Source organism: Artemia franciscana, chromosome 4 (assembly GCF_032884065.1).
Source record: "Artemia franciscana chromosome 4, ASM3288406v1, whole genome shotgun sequence".
NCBI lineage: Eukaryota > Metazoa > Arthropoda > Branchiopoda > Anostraca > Artemiidae > Artemia > Artemia franciscana.
Genome location: NC_088866.1, coordinates 1,368,662 through 1,381,749, shown reverse-complemented (window position 1 = coordinate 1,381,749; position 13,088 = coordinate 1,368,662). Strand labels below are relative to the sequence as shown.

At 37.8% G+C, this 13,088-nt stretch overlaps 1 protein-coding gene across 2 annotated transcripts in view; it reads left to right on the top strand.

Annotated features, from left to right (window-relative positions):
- Positions 1-6,713: 6,713 nt before the first annotated feature.
- The window catches only part of LOC136025828 (xyloside xylosyltransferase 1-like), a 31,658-nt gene continuing 25,283 nt past the window's right edge, over positions 6,714-13,088 (top strand). The window contains exon 1 of one of the 2 annotated variants that reach the window (XM_065701824.1): positions 6,714-7,121. Coding sequence is in view for 1 of the 2 variants with exons in the window: in XM_065701825.1 (XP_065557897.1) it covers positions 6,789-7,121 (333 nt within the window). In the remaining variant the exon portion in view is untranslated. The remainder of the gene's footprint in view (positions 7,122-13,088) is intronic. The other variant, XM_065701825.1, reaches the window with a different exon arrangement.

The window sequence follows — 13,088 nt, the reverse complement described above, 5'->3', positions numbered from 1 at the left end:
ATTTTTATTTTTTTTAGTTTTGTTTTTCTCCTTTATTTTTCAGTGTTTTTCCTTTTTTTATTTTTCTTTCTTTTTAGTTTTTTTTTTAGTTTTTACCTTTTTTTAGTTTTTTTAGTTTTTTTTTTTACTTATGTCCTGGTCGTCATTTATATTCCCTATGTCCCGGTCGTCATTTGTGTCCCGATGTCCCGGTCTGTAATTTCGTCAGTCGACAAACATGACGTCAGTCGACACACAAACATGACGTCACTCGACACACACACACACAGACAACTTATTTTTATATATATAGATAGATAGATTTGCCACAGTCGCATGGAGTTTGATAGACACCTCTTTGGCGAGTAACTGGAGTCTTATCTTTACCAGAAATATTGGTAAATACAGCATACATATTATTTTGTGTGCAATCTTTTTTAAGATTCCTCGTGATTTCTGGGATATACGGGAGGTAAATTATGTTTTTGGGCTTATCGGGATTTTCACATGGTAAATTATCGTTGATTTTATGGGAGTGTCTTTTCACTCTGCGGTTAATTGTATTATTGATAAATAAAAGAGGATACCCATTTCCAAAAAGCATGTCCCTGATAAAGTCCAGTTCAGCTTCAAATGTTTAGGACACGATCAACTAGAGATATTGCGACACCCCTTACAACTTGTGGGGGGTGGTTTGATTCAAAATGTAAATATCTATTGTTTTGTGTTGGTTTTCTGTAAATAGTAAAATTGAGTTCATCTAAGTTACGAATAATTAGAACATCTAGGAATGAGATTTTATTTGCAATTTCAATTTCTAAGGTAAATTGTAGACTCCTATCATATGTATTAAGTTGTTCTAAAAAAAATTATTTGCATTGCTGAGGACGGCTCTTGGACATAGGGTCAAAATATTCATTCTAATTTGTTTCCTCGTGCTACTCAGCTGCCCTCTGCCAAAACGGACAGCATTTCTTAGGTTTTTGATAAAATCAAAGATTATTGTTTTTTTTGGGAGGGGGGGGGGGGGTAGAAATGGATAGAGATATTTTTTTCGAAGTGTTCTCGTCGTATTTTTGCCATACTGTTTTCTGCTGAATATATGTACTAGGACTCGTAGTTTTAGTATTTCCGTACTAAGCTTTCGTGATGGTAAAAACAAGGAAAAATTTCTGTTCGTTTTAAGTGTTAATGTTGCTTTTTATTTTCAGTTGAAAAACTTGTTCATTACTGACGTTCTTCAAATCATCCCAGAAGATCCCTTTCCCTCGCCTTCCTCGTGTAACATTTCGTTTGAATTTTTTTTTCATTTGAAAGTTTGGTCGGATGTCTAGGAGGAAGCATATCCTCTAGCATGTTCTCTTTGCCATATTACAGAGAGTTGTGTTCAAGTTGACGACTGGCACAGCCCACTCCTCCAAATCACGAAAGGAGTGCGTCAAGAATGTTCAGAGGCCCCTGAGTTCTTCAATGCTATAATAAACCACCTCATGACAAAGACAACTTCACGTCTCAGCATGGGCTAGAGTTTTGAGATTGTGCCATCTCAGGAGCTGATTTTGCCAATGACCTGGACATCCTAGTAGACTCCATGGATCAGCTGCTGGAAGAGCTTCGAATCATATGTGAAGAGGCTGCATATTTAGGATTGCAGATAAACCGGGATAAAACGAAAATTATGGCCTTAGATCTTTCTTCTCCTTCTGTCATTTCTGCAGTTAGTCTAGACAGAACAGCTAGTATTGAAGTTGTCCAAAGGCTCACCAGCCTGAACTGCGCAGTTTCTTCAGATTGCTCGCTTCTTCCTGAGTTGCAAACTAGGATATCCAAAGCATCTTCTGCCATGGGCAGGATGAGCCGTCACTTTTGACGAAAACCAAACGTAAGTTGTTCGACTAAACTGCGGATTTTCATCACCCTCGTCGTCCTTTACGAAGCGGAGAAACGGCATGTATCACCGGCTATCCTATAGGATATCCATGAGTTCCAATCGAAGTGTCGGAGAAGGATCGAAGGTCTATGGCGGTTTGATTTCATGAGTAGCCTGCTGCAGCTCACCAAACAGTCTCGATTTTCTGCCCGAGAAGCCGAGCAACTCTTACGATGGTTTAGACCTAATTCGAATGCCCCTGCACTCTCTCGCAAAGACGATCTCTGACTTTAGCCCTATGAAAGCTGGTTTGAAGTGACCAAGCTGTCGGACCGAAGGTCTGACAGCCGGTCTGAGCTCCTGGCGATGGCAAATATCATACTAGCTGAAGTACAAACGCTCACACTGGATCGAAGTGGATGGAGGAGGCACACACACATCACTCTCTATGAAGAGCAGTGCCGGGAAGGAGACCTAAGTCAAGCAAGTCAAGTCTTGGGGGAAAAATGGGCTTGTGTTGTAAAGCCAGATCATTGAGCGTGAGATGGATGACCTCTATTATCACCAAAGGTTAGGAGGATAATAGGTTTTCAAGCAATGGGCAGTATCTTGGTAGCGAGGCTGCCTCAGCCAGTTAGAAGGAGGCGTGACCTAATAAGCTTTTGAGAGAAAGAAGTACGTTTGTAGGGCAATGGCCCACCTGCTCCCTTCATTAGCACCGTCGCATTTTATATTATCATTCGAGGAAATACAGATACAAATTCCTGTATGGTGTGTCAATTATCAAAATGTTACATTTATCTATTTCCACAAATGGCACTCGATTTTGCATGAATAAAATTGGTACAATTCTAGTTAATTGACTTCTTGCTATCAAACAGTTCGTGGTAACGAACTGTAGTAAGGAGCGACCCGGCTCAATAGTAAACGAAACTCTAAAAAATGGAATTTTGATACCAATAATTGCATCAAAAAATTTGCATTTTAATGCTGATTTTAAATATGCAACTTTAATCAAGATTAGTCTTACCTATCAAAAGTTATGAGCCTGAGAAAATGTGCCTCATTTTCGAAAATAGGGGAAAACATCCCCTAAAAGCCAAGACAGGTTTTTAATGCCAGCCTAGCTTTTTTCGCTGCTGATCTTATAGGTCTATTTGTGACAGACTCTGTGTTAATATCTATTGGTTTTTTAAAATATTTTGTAAGGTAATTTTTAATAAAATTTGTGTATAAAGCATTCAGTGAATATTCTCCTAAATCCCTATTTAAGGAAATATTATTATTAATGTTAAGTCTAATTTCAATTGCTTCTCAAACTACTTTCTTTATGCCTAGATCATTGCTAATAATGGCGGAATCTTCAAAAAGTATTTTGTGGCTAGGATTTTCGAAAACATGGCTACTTAAAGCAGAATCAAAAGAAACAGAAGTAATATTATTAGAATTCAGAGCTTTGGTGATATCATCTTTACGTTGTTTTAGGCGTTTCTCGAAATTCTGGTGGATTCTCCCTATATAGAAGTTCTATATAGGGATTTAGGAGAATATTCACTGAATGCTTTATACATAAAGTTAATTAAAAATTACCTTACAAAATATTTTAAAAAAACAATAGATATTAACACAGAGTCTGTCACAAATAGACCTATAAGATCAGCAGTGAAAAAAGCTAGTCTGGCATTAAAAACCCGTCTTTAAATCACTTTCTTTCATTTCGTTGAATTGCCTCGTTTCATAACAATTTATTTTTCAGTCCTGGTTGAACTTCGCTTTGACAAAACAAAATTTGAAAGAAATAAATCAAAACTAGTTTTTTCTTTAAATGAAAGTAAGGAGCGATATTAAAATTTAAAACGAACAGAAATTACTCCGTATATGAAAGAGACTTTTCCTCTTCAATGCCCCACTCTTTAAGCTAAAGTTTGACTCTTTCTCTTAACTTTACTTCTTAAAACAGTAAAAAACTTCAGCGTAAAAAGCGGGGCGTTGAAGAGAAAAGGCCCCTTTCATATACTGAGTAATATCTGTTCGTTTTAAGTTTTAATGTCGCTCCTTACTTTCATTTAAAAAAATTTGTTTTTGATATTTAATTTCTGGACGTTTTTTAATTAATGCAGGTTTTGATCTTGGCTATCCGCACATAAATAATTAAAACGAATTTTGCATATTCATTTATTTGCTAAATGACTTTCTCATAGTTTTAATCGGAAGATGTTGAGAAAAAAGGAGCGAGGGAGGAAGCCTAGTTGCCCTCCAATTTTTAATTACTTAAAAAGGCAACTAGAACTTTTAATTTTTTTACGAACATTTTATTAGTAAAAAATATACGTAATTTACGAATTAACTTACGTAACGAACTTCTATATTCGTATGTTTTTATTGCGTATATGAGGGGGCTCACCCCTCGTCGATACCTCGCTCTTTACAGTAAAGCTTAAATTTTGTCCCAATTCCAAAAGAATGACCCTTGAATCACAAAGGCCGTAGAATAAATAGTTGAAATTACTAAAAATACTTTAGCGTAAAGAGCGAGGAATTACGAAGAAGCAAAACCCTCATATGTGTAATAATTTCTAAGTTTTAATGCTGCTCTTCACTTTCAGTAGAAAAAAAAACTTTTCATATTTATTTTTTCATTGTTTTTTAAATAATGCTAGAATATTCTGCGCCTCCTTCATTGAAAGTCTTCCCCCATGAGAACTTCCCCCACGTAGCCCCCCCCCCAAACTCAACTCTCCCCCTCCCAAATCAAAAAATGCCCCTGAAAACGTCCGTACACTTCCCAGTAACCATTACTATATGTAAACACAGGTCAAAGTTTATAACTTGCAACCCCTCCCACAGGGACTGCAGGGGAGTAACTTGTCCCCAAAGACAACGTTTTTAAGTTTTTCTACTATAGTGAATAAAATGGCTATCTCAGAGTTTTGATCCGGTGACTTTGGGGAAAAATGAGCGTCGGAGGGGGCCTAGGTGCCCTCCAACATTTTTGGTCACTTAAAAAGGGCACTAGAGCTTTTAATTTCCGTTTTTTTAGCCCTCTTGCGACATTCTAGGACCACTGGGTATATACGATCACCCCTGGTAAAAAAAACAAACAGAAAAAACAAACGAAAAAACAAATAAACGCGCATCCGTGATTAGTCTTCTGGCAAAAAATGCGGAATTCCACATTTTTGTAGAAAGGAGCTTGAAACTTCTACAATAAGGTTCTGTGATACGCTGAATCTGATGGTGTGATTTTCGTTAAGATTGTATGGCTTTTAGGGGATGTTTTCCCCTATTTTCTAAAATGAGGCACATTTTCTCAGGCTCGTAACTTTTGATAGGTAAGACTAATCTTGATGTAAGTTACATATTTAAAATCAGCATTAAAATGCAATTTTTTTGATGCAATTATTGGTATCAAAATTCCATTTTTTAGAGTTTCGTTTACTATTGAGCCGGGTCGCTCCTTACTACAGTTCGTTACCACGAACTGTTTGATAGCAAGAAGTCAATTAACTAGAATTTTACCAATTTTATTCATGCAAAATCGAGTGCCATTTGTGGAAGTAGATAAATGTAACATTTTGATAATTGACATACCATATAGGAATTTGTATCTGTATTTCCTCGAATGATAATATGAAATGCGACGGTGCTAATGAAGGGAGCAGGTGGGCCATTGCCCTACACTAAAATTTTAGAAATACATTTTTTATAAGTCTTTTTAAAAAATAAAAAAGCTAAAGATACCCTCTCCTCAAATTTTGTAAAGTACCTATTTTGTATCTTCATTAAAAATCCTCCCGTCCCTGCATTTTCCTGAGTTTGCACCACTGAGGGGTAGATAAAAGGATGGTTTTTCGGACACCTGCCAAGCATCCCCCCATAAGGTCAGCGATTCTTCTAATTATTGGAGTGGAGAGGAAAATACACCAATGGAGGAGCCTGATTTTCTCTGGTACACCCCTACCCCCTAGTTTGACTCTATATGCGTCTCTGGTGTCACTAATAACATTGTAATATGAGATTGATTATACAAAATTAATTGTGGGTACGAAAGTAGGGGTTGAAATGCAGTCGCACCAATAGGAAGGAGCCATTGCCGTACACCAACGTTTCGGAAATACATTTTTTATATTGTCAACAAAAAAAATTGAAGAAACTGACCCCCTCCTTGCCTAGACTCTTTAAAATACACTTTTCGTATCTTTATTTATAAAATATCCTTGTCCCTTTACATTTCTGTCGGTTCGTGCCACTCAGGGACAGATGCAGGGGTGCTGTCAGTGTCACGTCCTCCCCACCCCTTAGCGTCAAAGCCTCGACTAATAAGAGGGGTTTGGGAGCGAAAGATAACTTTGGGGGAGCCCAAATTTTGTTGGTGTACCTCCTCCTCCCAAACACTGATTCTTTATGCACCCCTGATGTAATTGATGAAATGATAAATGATAATATGACTAGGACTTATATTTGTTAATTTTCAAGTATGCAACTCTTATAGAGGCCCCATTCTCATAGTAATGACCAGTGTTGCAAAGGCGTTGAATTAAACTGTACCATTTTTTCAGAATAAAATTTACCGCAAGAGGTTAAATTGTACCATCTGAACAGCAGGTTAAAAATGTGCGGTAACAACAAGAAACTTTTTGATAAGCCAAAACTTGGACGTATATCCGAGTAAGAGAGGAGTAAATAAAACCACAATATACCGGAAAATTTAATTTTACTGAAAAATTTCAAAATGGACGGCATTGCAGCAGGACCAACAAACTGTACCAAAAACGATACAGTTGTTACACGTTGGCAACGCTAGTAATGACCTTCAACTATAGATGAGGATTCTACTTAACACAAGGTATTAACGAAAAAACAAGTTTCAGTTCCACCTACTGATACAAGCCGCTGAGAATCAAGCAGGTTTCAATTGTCACAAAATAGCTACAAAAAAATGCCAAGATTCACATTCCGGCAATTTGTCGTTATAACTGTTTTGACCTTCGGCCTATTTCATCAATTGACATTATTCATATGTGATAAAGATACAACAAAGGGGCCATCAAACACAACTATTGAGGTTGTGATTACATGTGCTACAAATAAACGAATATTAAATATAACAAAAAAGAGTGACTCTAAGACGTTGGAAAAACTGAGGACGCTTTTAGGTTCGATTAATAAAACTTCTGAAGAATCGTATATTAGATTTAATTTAATTAGCTATGAAGAAGAAATTCCTCGTATCGAAAGTGTCTTGCAGTCGACAATCGGATTGAACAAAAAGGTTAGACTATTTTCTTTTTAAATTTTGTCTGTAATTATCTGGTTATAATACATTTCCATATACGGAAGCAGAGGGGGTTGGGCAGGGTTTGGACCCGTACTACATGAAATTTGGAGACTGGTAAATAGCCTATATAGGGCTGGCCACTTCTGAAGGAATCATGCCAAACAAGTAAAAGTTGTACCGTAGATCTTTTATTTTATTTTCTTTACAAATATCATGGTTGCTTTTCTGACAAGGCACCACCTCCCTCCGTTATCATGGGTGTCCATAAGCTGAATCTTAGGGGGGGGGGGCTTACCTGGTCTGATTGGCACTTCCAATGCTGTATAATAGAAATCTCAAAATCTAAATATAAAGATATAAGGCAAAATCATTCAGCCAGGGAGGGGGGCGGGCATCCCCCTCTGCCCTTACCCACATTGATGTCCATATCCATGTTGGCCCCAGGTATAGCCTGTAATACATTTCACTGTTAATCGAATTTAGTGATATTTCATAATTAGGTTCTTTGTGGAAACTAGTTTTATATTCATTTTTTTTTTAAAATAATTATTTCTATAATCATGATTCCTTTGGGTTTAATAGTTTTTTTGGGTTATATCTAGTTTTCCCTGTTTCTTCATACTTATGTTTAGTTTTCCCTTTGGCTTACCAGCAAAGACTGCTAGACAAAGAAACCTTCATATACCTTCAAGGAGGTATGCATATATTTCAATATGGGGAGGGGTTAAGCTTAAATTTATTTGCTGGAAATTTATAAAATTTCTATCCACTGCTATGACATGTTGGACATCTTGAATATTTTGCCCTCGTGAGCATTCAATTCAATTCAATTTATTCAAATAAAAAAAACAAAACATAACACCGATAATAATAAAGGTCCTGGAATCGAAATTGTTGAGGACCATTACAACAAAAAATTGAAAATGAAGAAGAGAGAAAAAAAAAGAAAAGAGAAAAACATGGGTAATTAAAGCAAATTGAATAAGAATTTAGAGAATTATAACATCAAAATTTTAGTATATTGTTATACAGCGTGTGAAAACTTGTGGATAGCTTTACACTGGAGGGTATTATATTCCATTGAAGTATAGATCTATAAATGGGGGATCATTGGGCAGAACTAGAGACACACTTGGGGACAATGAAGGAACGGTTGGATGAACGGAGACAGAGGCCTTCAGAATTATTACTACTAAAATAAGATAATAATTGGGGAGGAAGATTTTTATGGTAAGCGAAGTATGCAAGGGATAGAATTAATTTTTTAATGATTTGTTCAAAAGGGATACTACCAAAATCGGAGTACAAGTCCTGGGTGGGATATAGCCGGAGCAGCCGAAAAACTGCTTTGACGGCACGGTTTTGGGCAGATTTTAATTTATTGGTAACTGAAGGATAAGTGTTGCCCCAAACAGATCCGCAGTATGAGATATATGGGTAAATAAAAGAGTAATAAAGGGTGACAAGGATATAGGGAGGAAGAAAATAATTCACACGATTAATCATACTTACCTGTCTCATTAATCATACTTACCTGTCAATATGGGGATTGAAGCCCCATATCCACTGTTGTGATTGTCCTTACCGGAACATAATGGCTCGATACCTTTTCGAGGGTTACTGCTCCGCATAAGGTCTTCAGGTCTTTCGAATATATCGTGTCACGGAGGGGTCAAGTACCTCTTCAGTTTGTAGGACGAGTTATTTATTTTCTAAGAGTAGTAGAGAATCAAGTAACTGTTGATATATATTTAACTAAATAGGGCTTTCGGCAGAGGCGCGAATCGTGGAGGGGGGGGGCAGTATTTTCACTAAAACAAATCAAAAACACAAAAATACCCTCCCACACTTGATTTTAAAAATACCTATGTTTCTACCTTCAAAAATAAAAATCCTTGGCCTCCTACAATTGGAAAATTGGCACCACTGAATTTCAGGGATGTGGCCTTTCCCAAAAGTCTTGGGATTTTTATGGTTCGTCAGCAAATGTCTTACAGTTTCAGCATGATTATGATTTTGATGTTTTTTGCGAATTCCCCTTCAGCACAGCCTCCCCCCGACCGAAAAAAGACCATTCTTAAAGCCTTATTGATGGTGCCTTAATTCTCGCTTTTAATAGTAAATTACTTATTGTTTTTGAACACTAATTTAAAGCATTATCCATTATTTATGGTTATACCGCTTAACTATGCGATTCGTATCCCTTTATTTTTGTTGATTGTTTTCTTATTACTTCTCAAGCTACAAATAATTTAAAAGTAAGTACTAAAAACCGGGCTTCTGTTTATATGGGTAACAAGAATCACATTGATAGAACTCTTTGGAATGTGCACAATCCCGCTAGAGTTGTTAGAAGTCTAGCCAATCCTATGCAAGTAATTATACGTTTCTTATCTAACTTTTATGCACAGAGTATGTTTTCTCATCTTTCAATATAAAGTTTGCATGCCTCAGACCCTCTTTTGTCATCAAAAGCGCCCAGGGCATCCACAAAGAGGCACCAGTAAGTCCACATGTGCGCCACAACCCAAATATATCCCCATTGGGGTTGGATCGTCGTGTGAATATTGGACAGGTCCCATTGATAGGTGTGACGTAAGGGGCTCCTTGGTCACCCTCTCCTGCGGATCCAGTGAGGTTGCCAATCCAAAACCTATCACAGGATCCTATCATTCTTCATACGGATCACGTGCCCAAAGTATCACCAAATTCGTTGCCAAATACCGTCTGTACCTATGAGCTGGCCTGATATAGAGTGAACTATCTAGTTTTGATGATATACCTCTAGTCGATGTTCAGAATCTCCTGAAGGCAATTGTCTTTGAAGACAAGAATCCGTATCTCTTGCTGGTTTGAATTCCGGCCCTAACCGCTGTAGGGAGTTGCAGAAAGGATATTAATATTAAATAGTCTCATTTTTAATTTCGTAGAATAGTTTTTCGATCGCTATACTGGTTTTAGTCTCTTAAAAGCTCACTGAACTGCTCAATCCTCAGCTGCAATTCCCGCTTTCTTGACCCTGAAGTTTTTACTGTGTTGCCAATGTACCTGAACTCTACGACTCGCTCAACAGATGAATCTCCACACTTTATGTCAAGGGGTAATTACTTGATGCCATGCTCTTTGTATCCTCTGTGTTAATCTTGAGGCTAAGTCCGTCAGAATTTTCATGGATAATGTTAAGAAGATTGGATGCTTGGAATTTGGTCTTGATGCTTTCCATTAAGGTAATATCACCAGTAAAATCCAGGTCGGCTAGCGGTTCGGCTTCTCCAATTTGGATGTTGGAGAAGCCCTATAAAATTATGGACCCCTATTTTACGCCGGACATGATACAGAAATATCTAGTATTGCCTTCCTGGGGCCCTGGGGCACAGCATTCTGTGTATTCGTATATTGCAACAATCAGAGCCACTACTTTTTCAGGAATTCTATGGTATCGCAAGATTTTTCATAACGAATCCTGGTCGATGGAGTCGAGGCTTTCTTGAAGTCCACGAAAATCAGGTGCATTATTTCTTGCCATTCATTGCACTCCTCGGTTATCGTCCGTGGTATGTAGATGAGATCCACAAAATTACGAGACCATTGGAAACCGTGCTGTTCGTCCCGCAAGTGTTTATCGAGGACTTTAAGGATGTGCTCGAGAATAATCTGTGAGAAGAGTTTACCTGGAATAGATAGGAGACTGAAAAGTCTCCTCTCCCCCTCTTTTGAAAAGTCTGATGAGCGTAATTTTTATCTAATCCTCGGGTACAATTCCAGACTCCTAGATACTAGCAAAAAGTAAGTCACACATCTATGCAGGTATTCGGTGATAATTTTATCATCTCGGCTGTAATTCTCTCAGTCCTGCTGCCTTGCAGTTCCTTAGCTTTCGAGCTGATTGTCGAACTTTTACGTCACCAGGTTCTTCGATACTGATTTGATGGTTCAAAAATAGGGTTACAGGGATATGTGGCTGATCCAAAGGGAGGGGTCTTTTCATAATCTTCTTGAAATGCATGGTCTATACTACGAAAACTTCTGATGGGTCTGAGACAATTTTTCCGTTTGCCTCTTTGACTGATCTGTTTATATTTCAAAACTTCCCCACAATTTCGTTGGTAATCCTGTATACGGTTCTGGAGTCACCACGTTTTGCCGCTTCCTCCACCATGGCAGCTTTTCTATCCAAAAGTTTGCATTAACTTAGGCTCCATTTAACTTATTTATCCACGTCTCTGTACATTTTTCTCTTCAGAACTGTATCGCTGTTTTCACCACCTCTTAGAAGCTGCTGCTTTAACTTATGATACTCACTGAACAGATTCCAGGTTATCTCTGATAGCCATTGGTCTTTGGGTCTCCTGGCGTACTCAAGCGTAGCGACAGCCTTATGATTGTAAACTTCCTTGAAGGTGTTCTAGATTGACTCCATACTGACATTGTTGTTAGCATCGAAGGGGAAGTCTTCAAATTTGTTAGAGAGTGTAGGGACAAACTCATTTTGTACTACCACAGTGGAAAGCTTCAAGGAGTTGAAGGCTGGTTTGACTTTGTGCCTGGTCTTCTGTGTGGCCTTTAACTTCAATGCTATCCTCTCTCCCTTTAGGGCATGAACAGACACCACCTTAGCACTTCTGAAAACTCTTACATCTTGCAGACTGAACTTTCGTTTTTTGTTGATCAAAAGGAGGTCAATCTAGGTAAGCGTTCTCCCGGGCGCTCAAGAATATTTATCGTTTTTTAATGCACAAACACGATGCCCCAGTTATTAGGTCATTTATCAGTACAAAGTCCACTTGTAGCGTTCAGTTTTTGTTTATCTCCCCGAACCCTTCATTACCAAGAACCTCTCGGCAGTAAGATCTACGATTCCCCAGTTTGGTGTCGAAGTCATCGGCAAAACAAATTCAGTCATGACTGGGAATTTATTTTGTCAGGTCTTGAAGGGTGTTGTAGAAACTATCTTTCACTGTGTCGTCGGCGTCGTTTGCAGGTGCATAGCACGCCACTACGGATAACTTTGCATTGTCACCCGAAAATCGGCTGTGATGATCCCAGTAGATTTTATATTAAAAAACGAAAAATTTTTCGCCTTAGTCTAAAAAAGAAAACAAATATGGAAAAATGTTAAGCATAGGAGAATAAAATAATATAAATGCCAGAAAAAGAACATACCATAAAGTGTAGGGTAAATAGTAAATAAAACTATAATAAAATATGACTGAGGTCGCAGTATCACAAGTCGCCCATATTTACCTGAAAGAAGTGAAAGTTAAAAAATATGAAAATAGATAATATTGCTAATATTTATGATAAGAACTATTGTTTGAATATGTGAAGTTGTCTGTCGCATTCTCAAATCCGGACGACGACGACAAAGAAGTTCCAGATTTCTCTGATGATGCTCAAACTGATGCTCTCCTTAATCGTGTCAACTATTCTACTCAATTGGACTCTGTAGCACTTTGATACTACCAAAGCCCCAAACATGACAGCATATATAACTTTTCCTTGAAACCCTGTTGTACCAAGCAGTTTCTAGCTGTGTTTTTCCAACAACGGTTAGCTCACCCTTTCCTGCACTGGCAAAGCTTAAGAAGGCGCTTCCAATCATCAACTTTTTCAGAAACTTGAGCTTATTACCTCTTAAGTGACCACCAATATGGACTCCATCCAAAACGTTCAGCGCTTGGCCACCTAGCACCAGGAATGGATCAAACTTTTGACAAAAAAATCAAAAATTGGGCTATTTTCATTCAACATAGCTAAAGCTTTCAATAGAGTATGGCCTTTCAGACAGCTAAATAGAATCTAGGCGTATGGTGTTCATGAAAGTCTTTTAAAATTGGTTGAAATATTTCTATCTGATCGTTCATTACGGGTGCCAATGGGTTCCCGTCTTACAACTATATAATAAAGGCAGACGGTTCCCAGGAAAGTATATTTGGACCTGCTGTTTCCCTTATCTACATA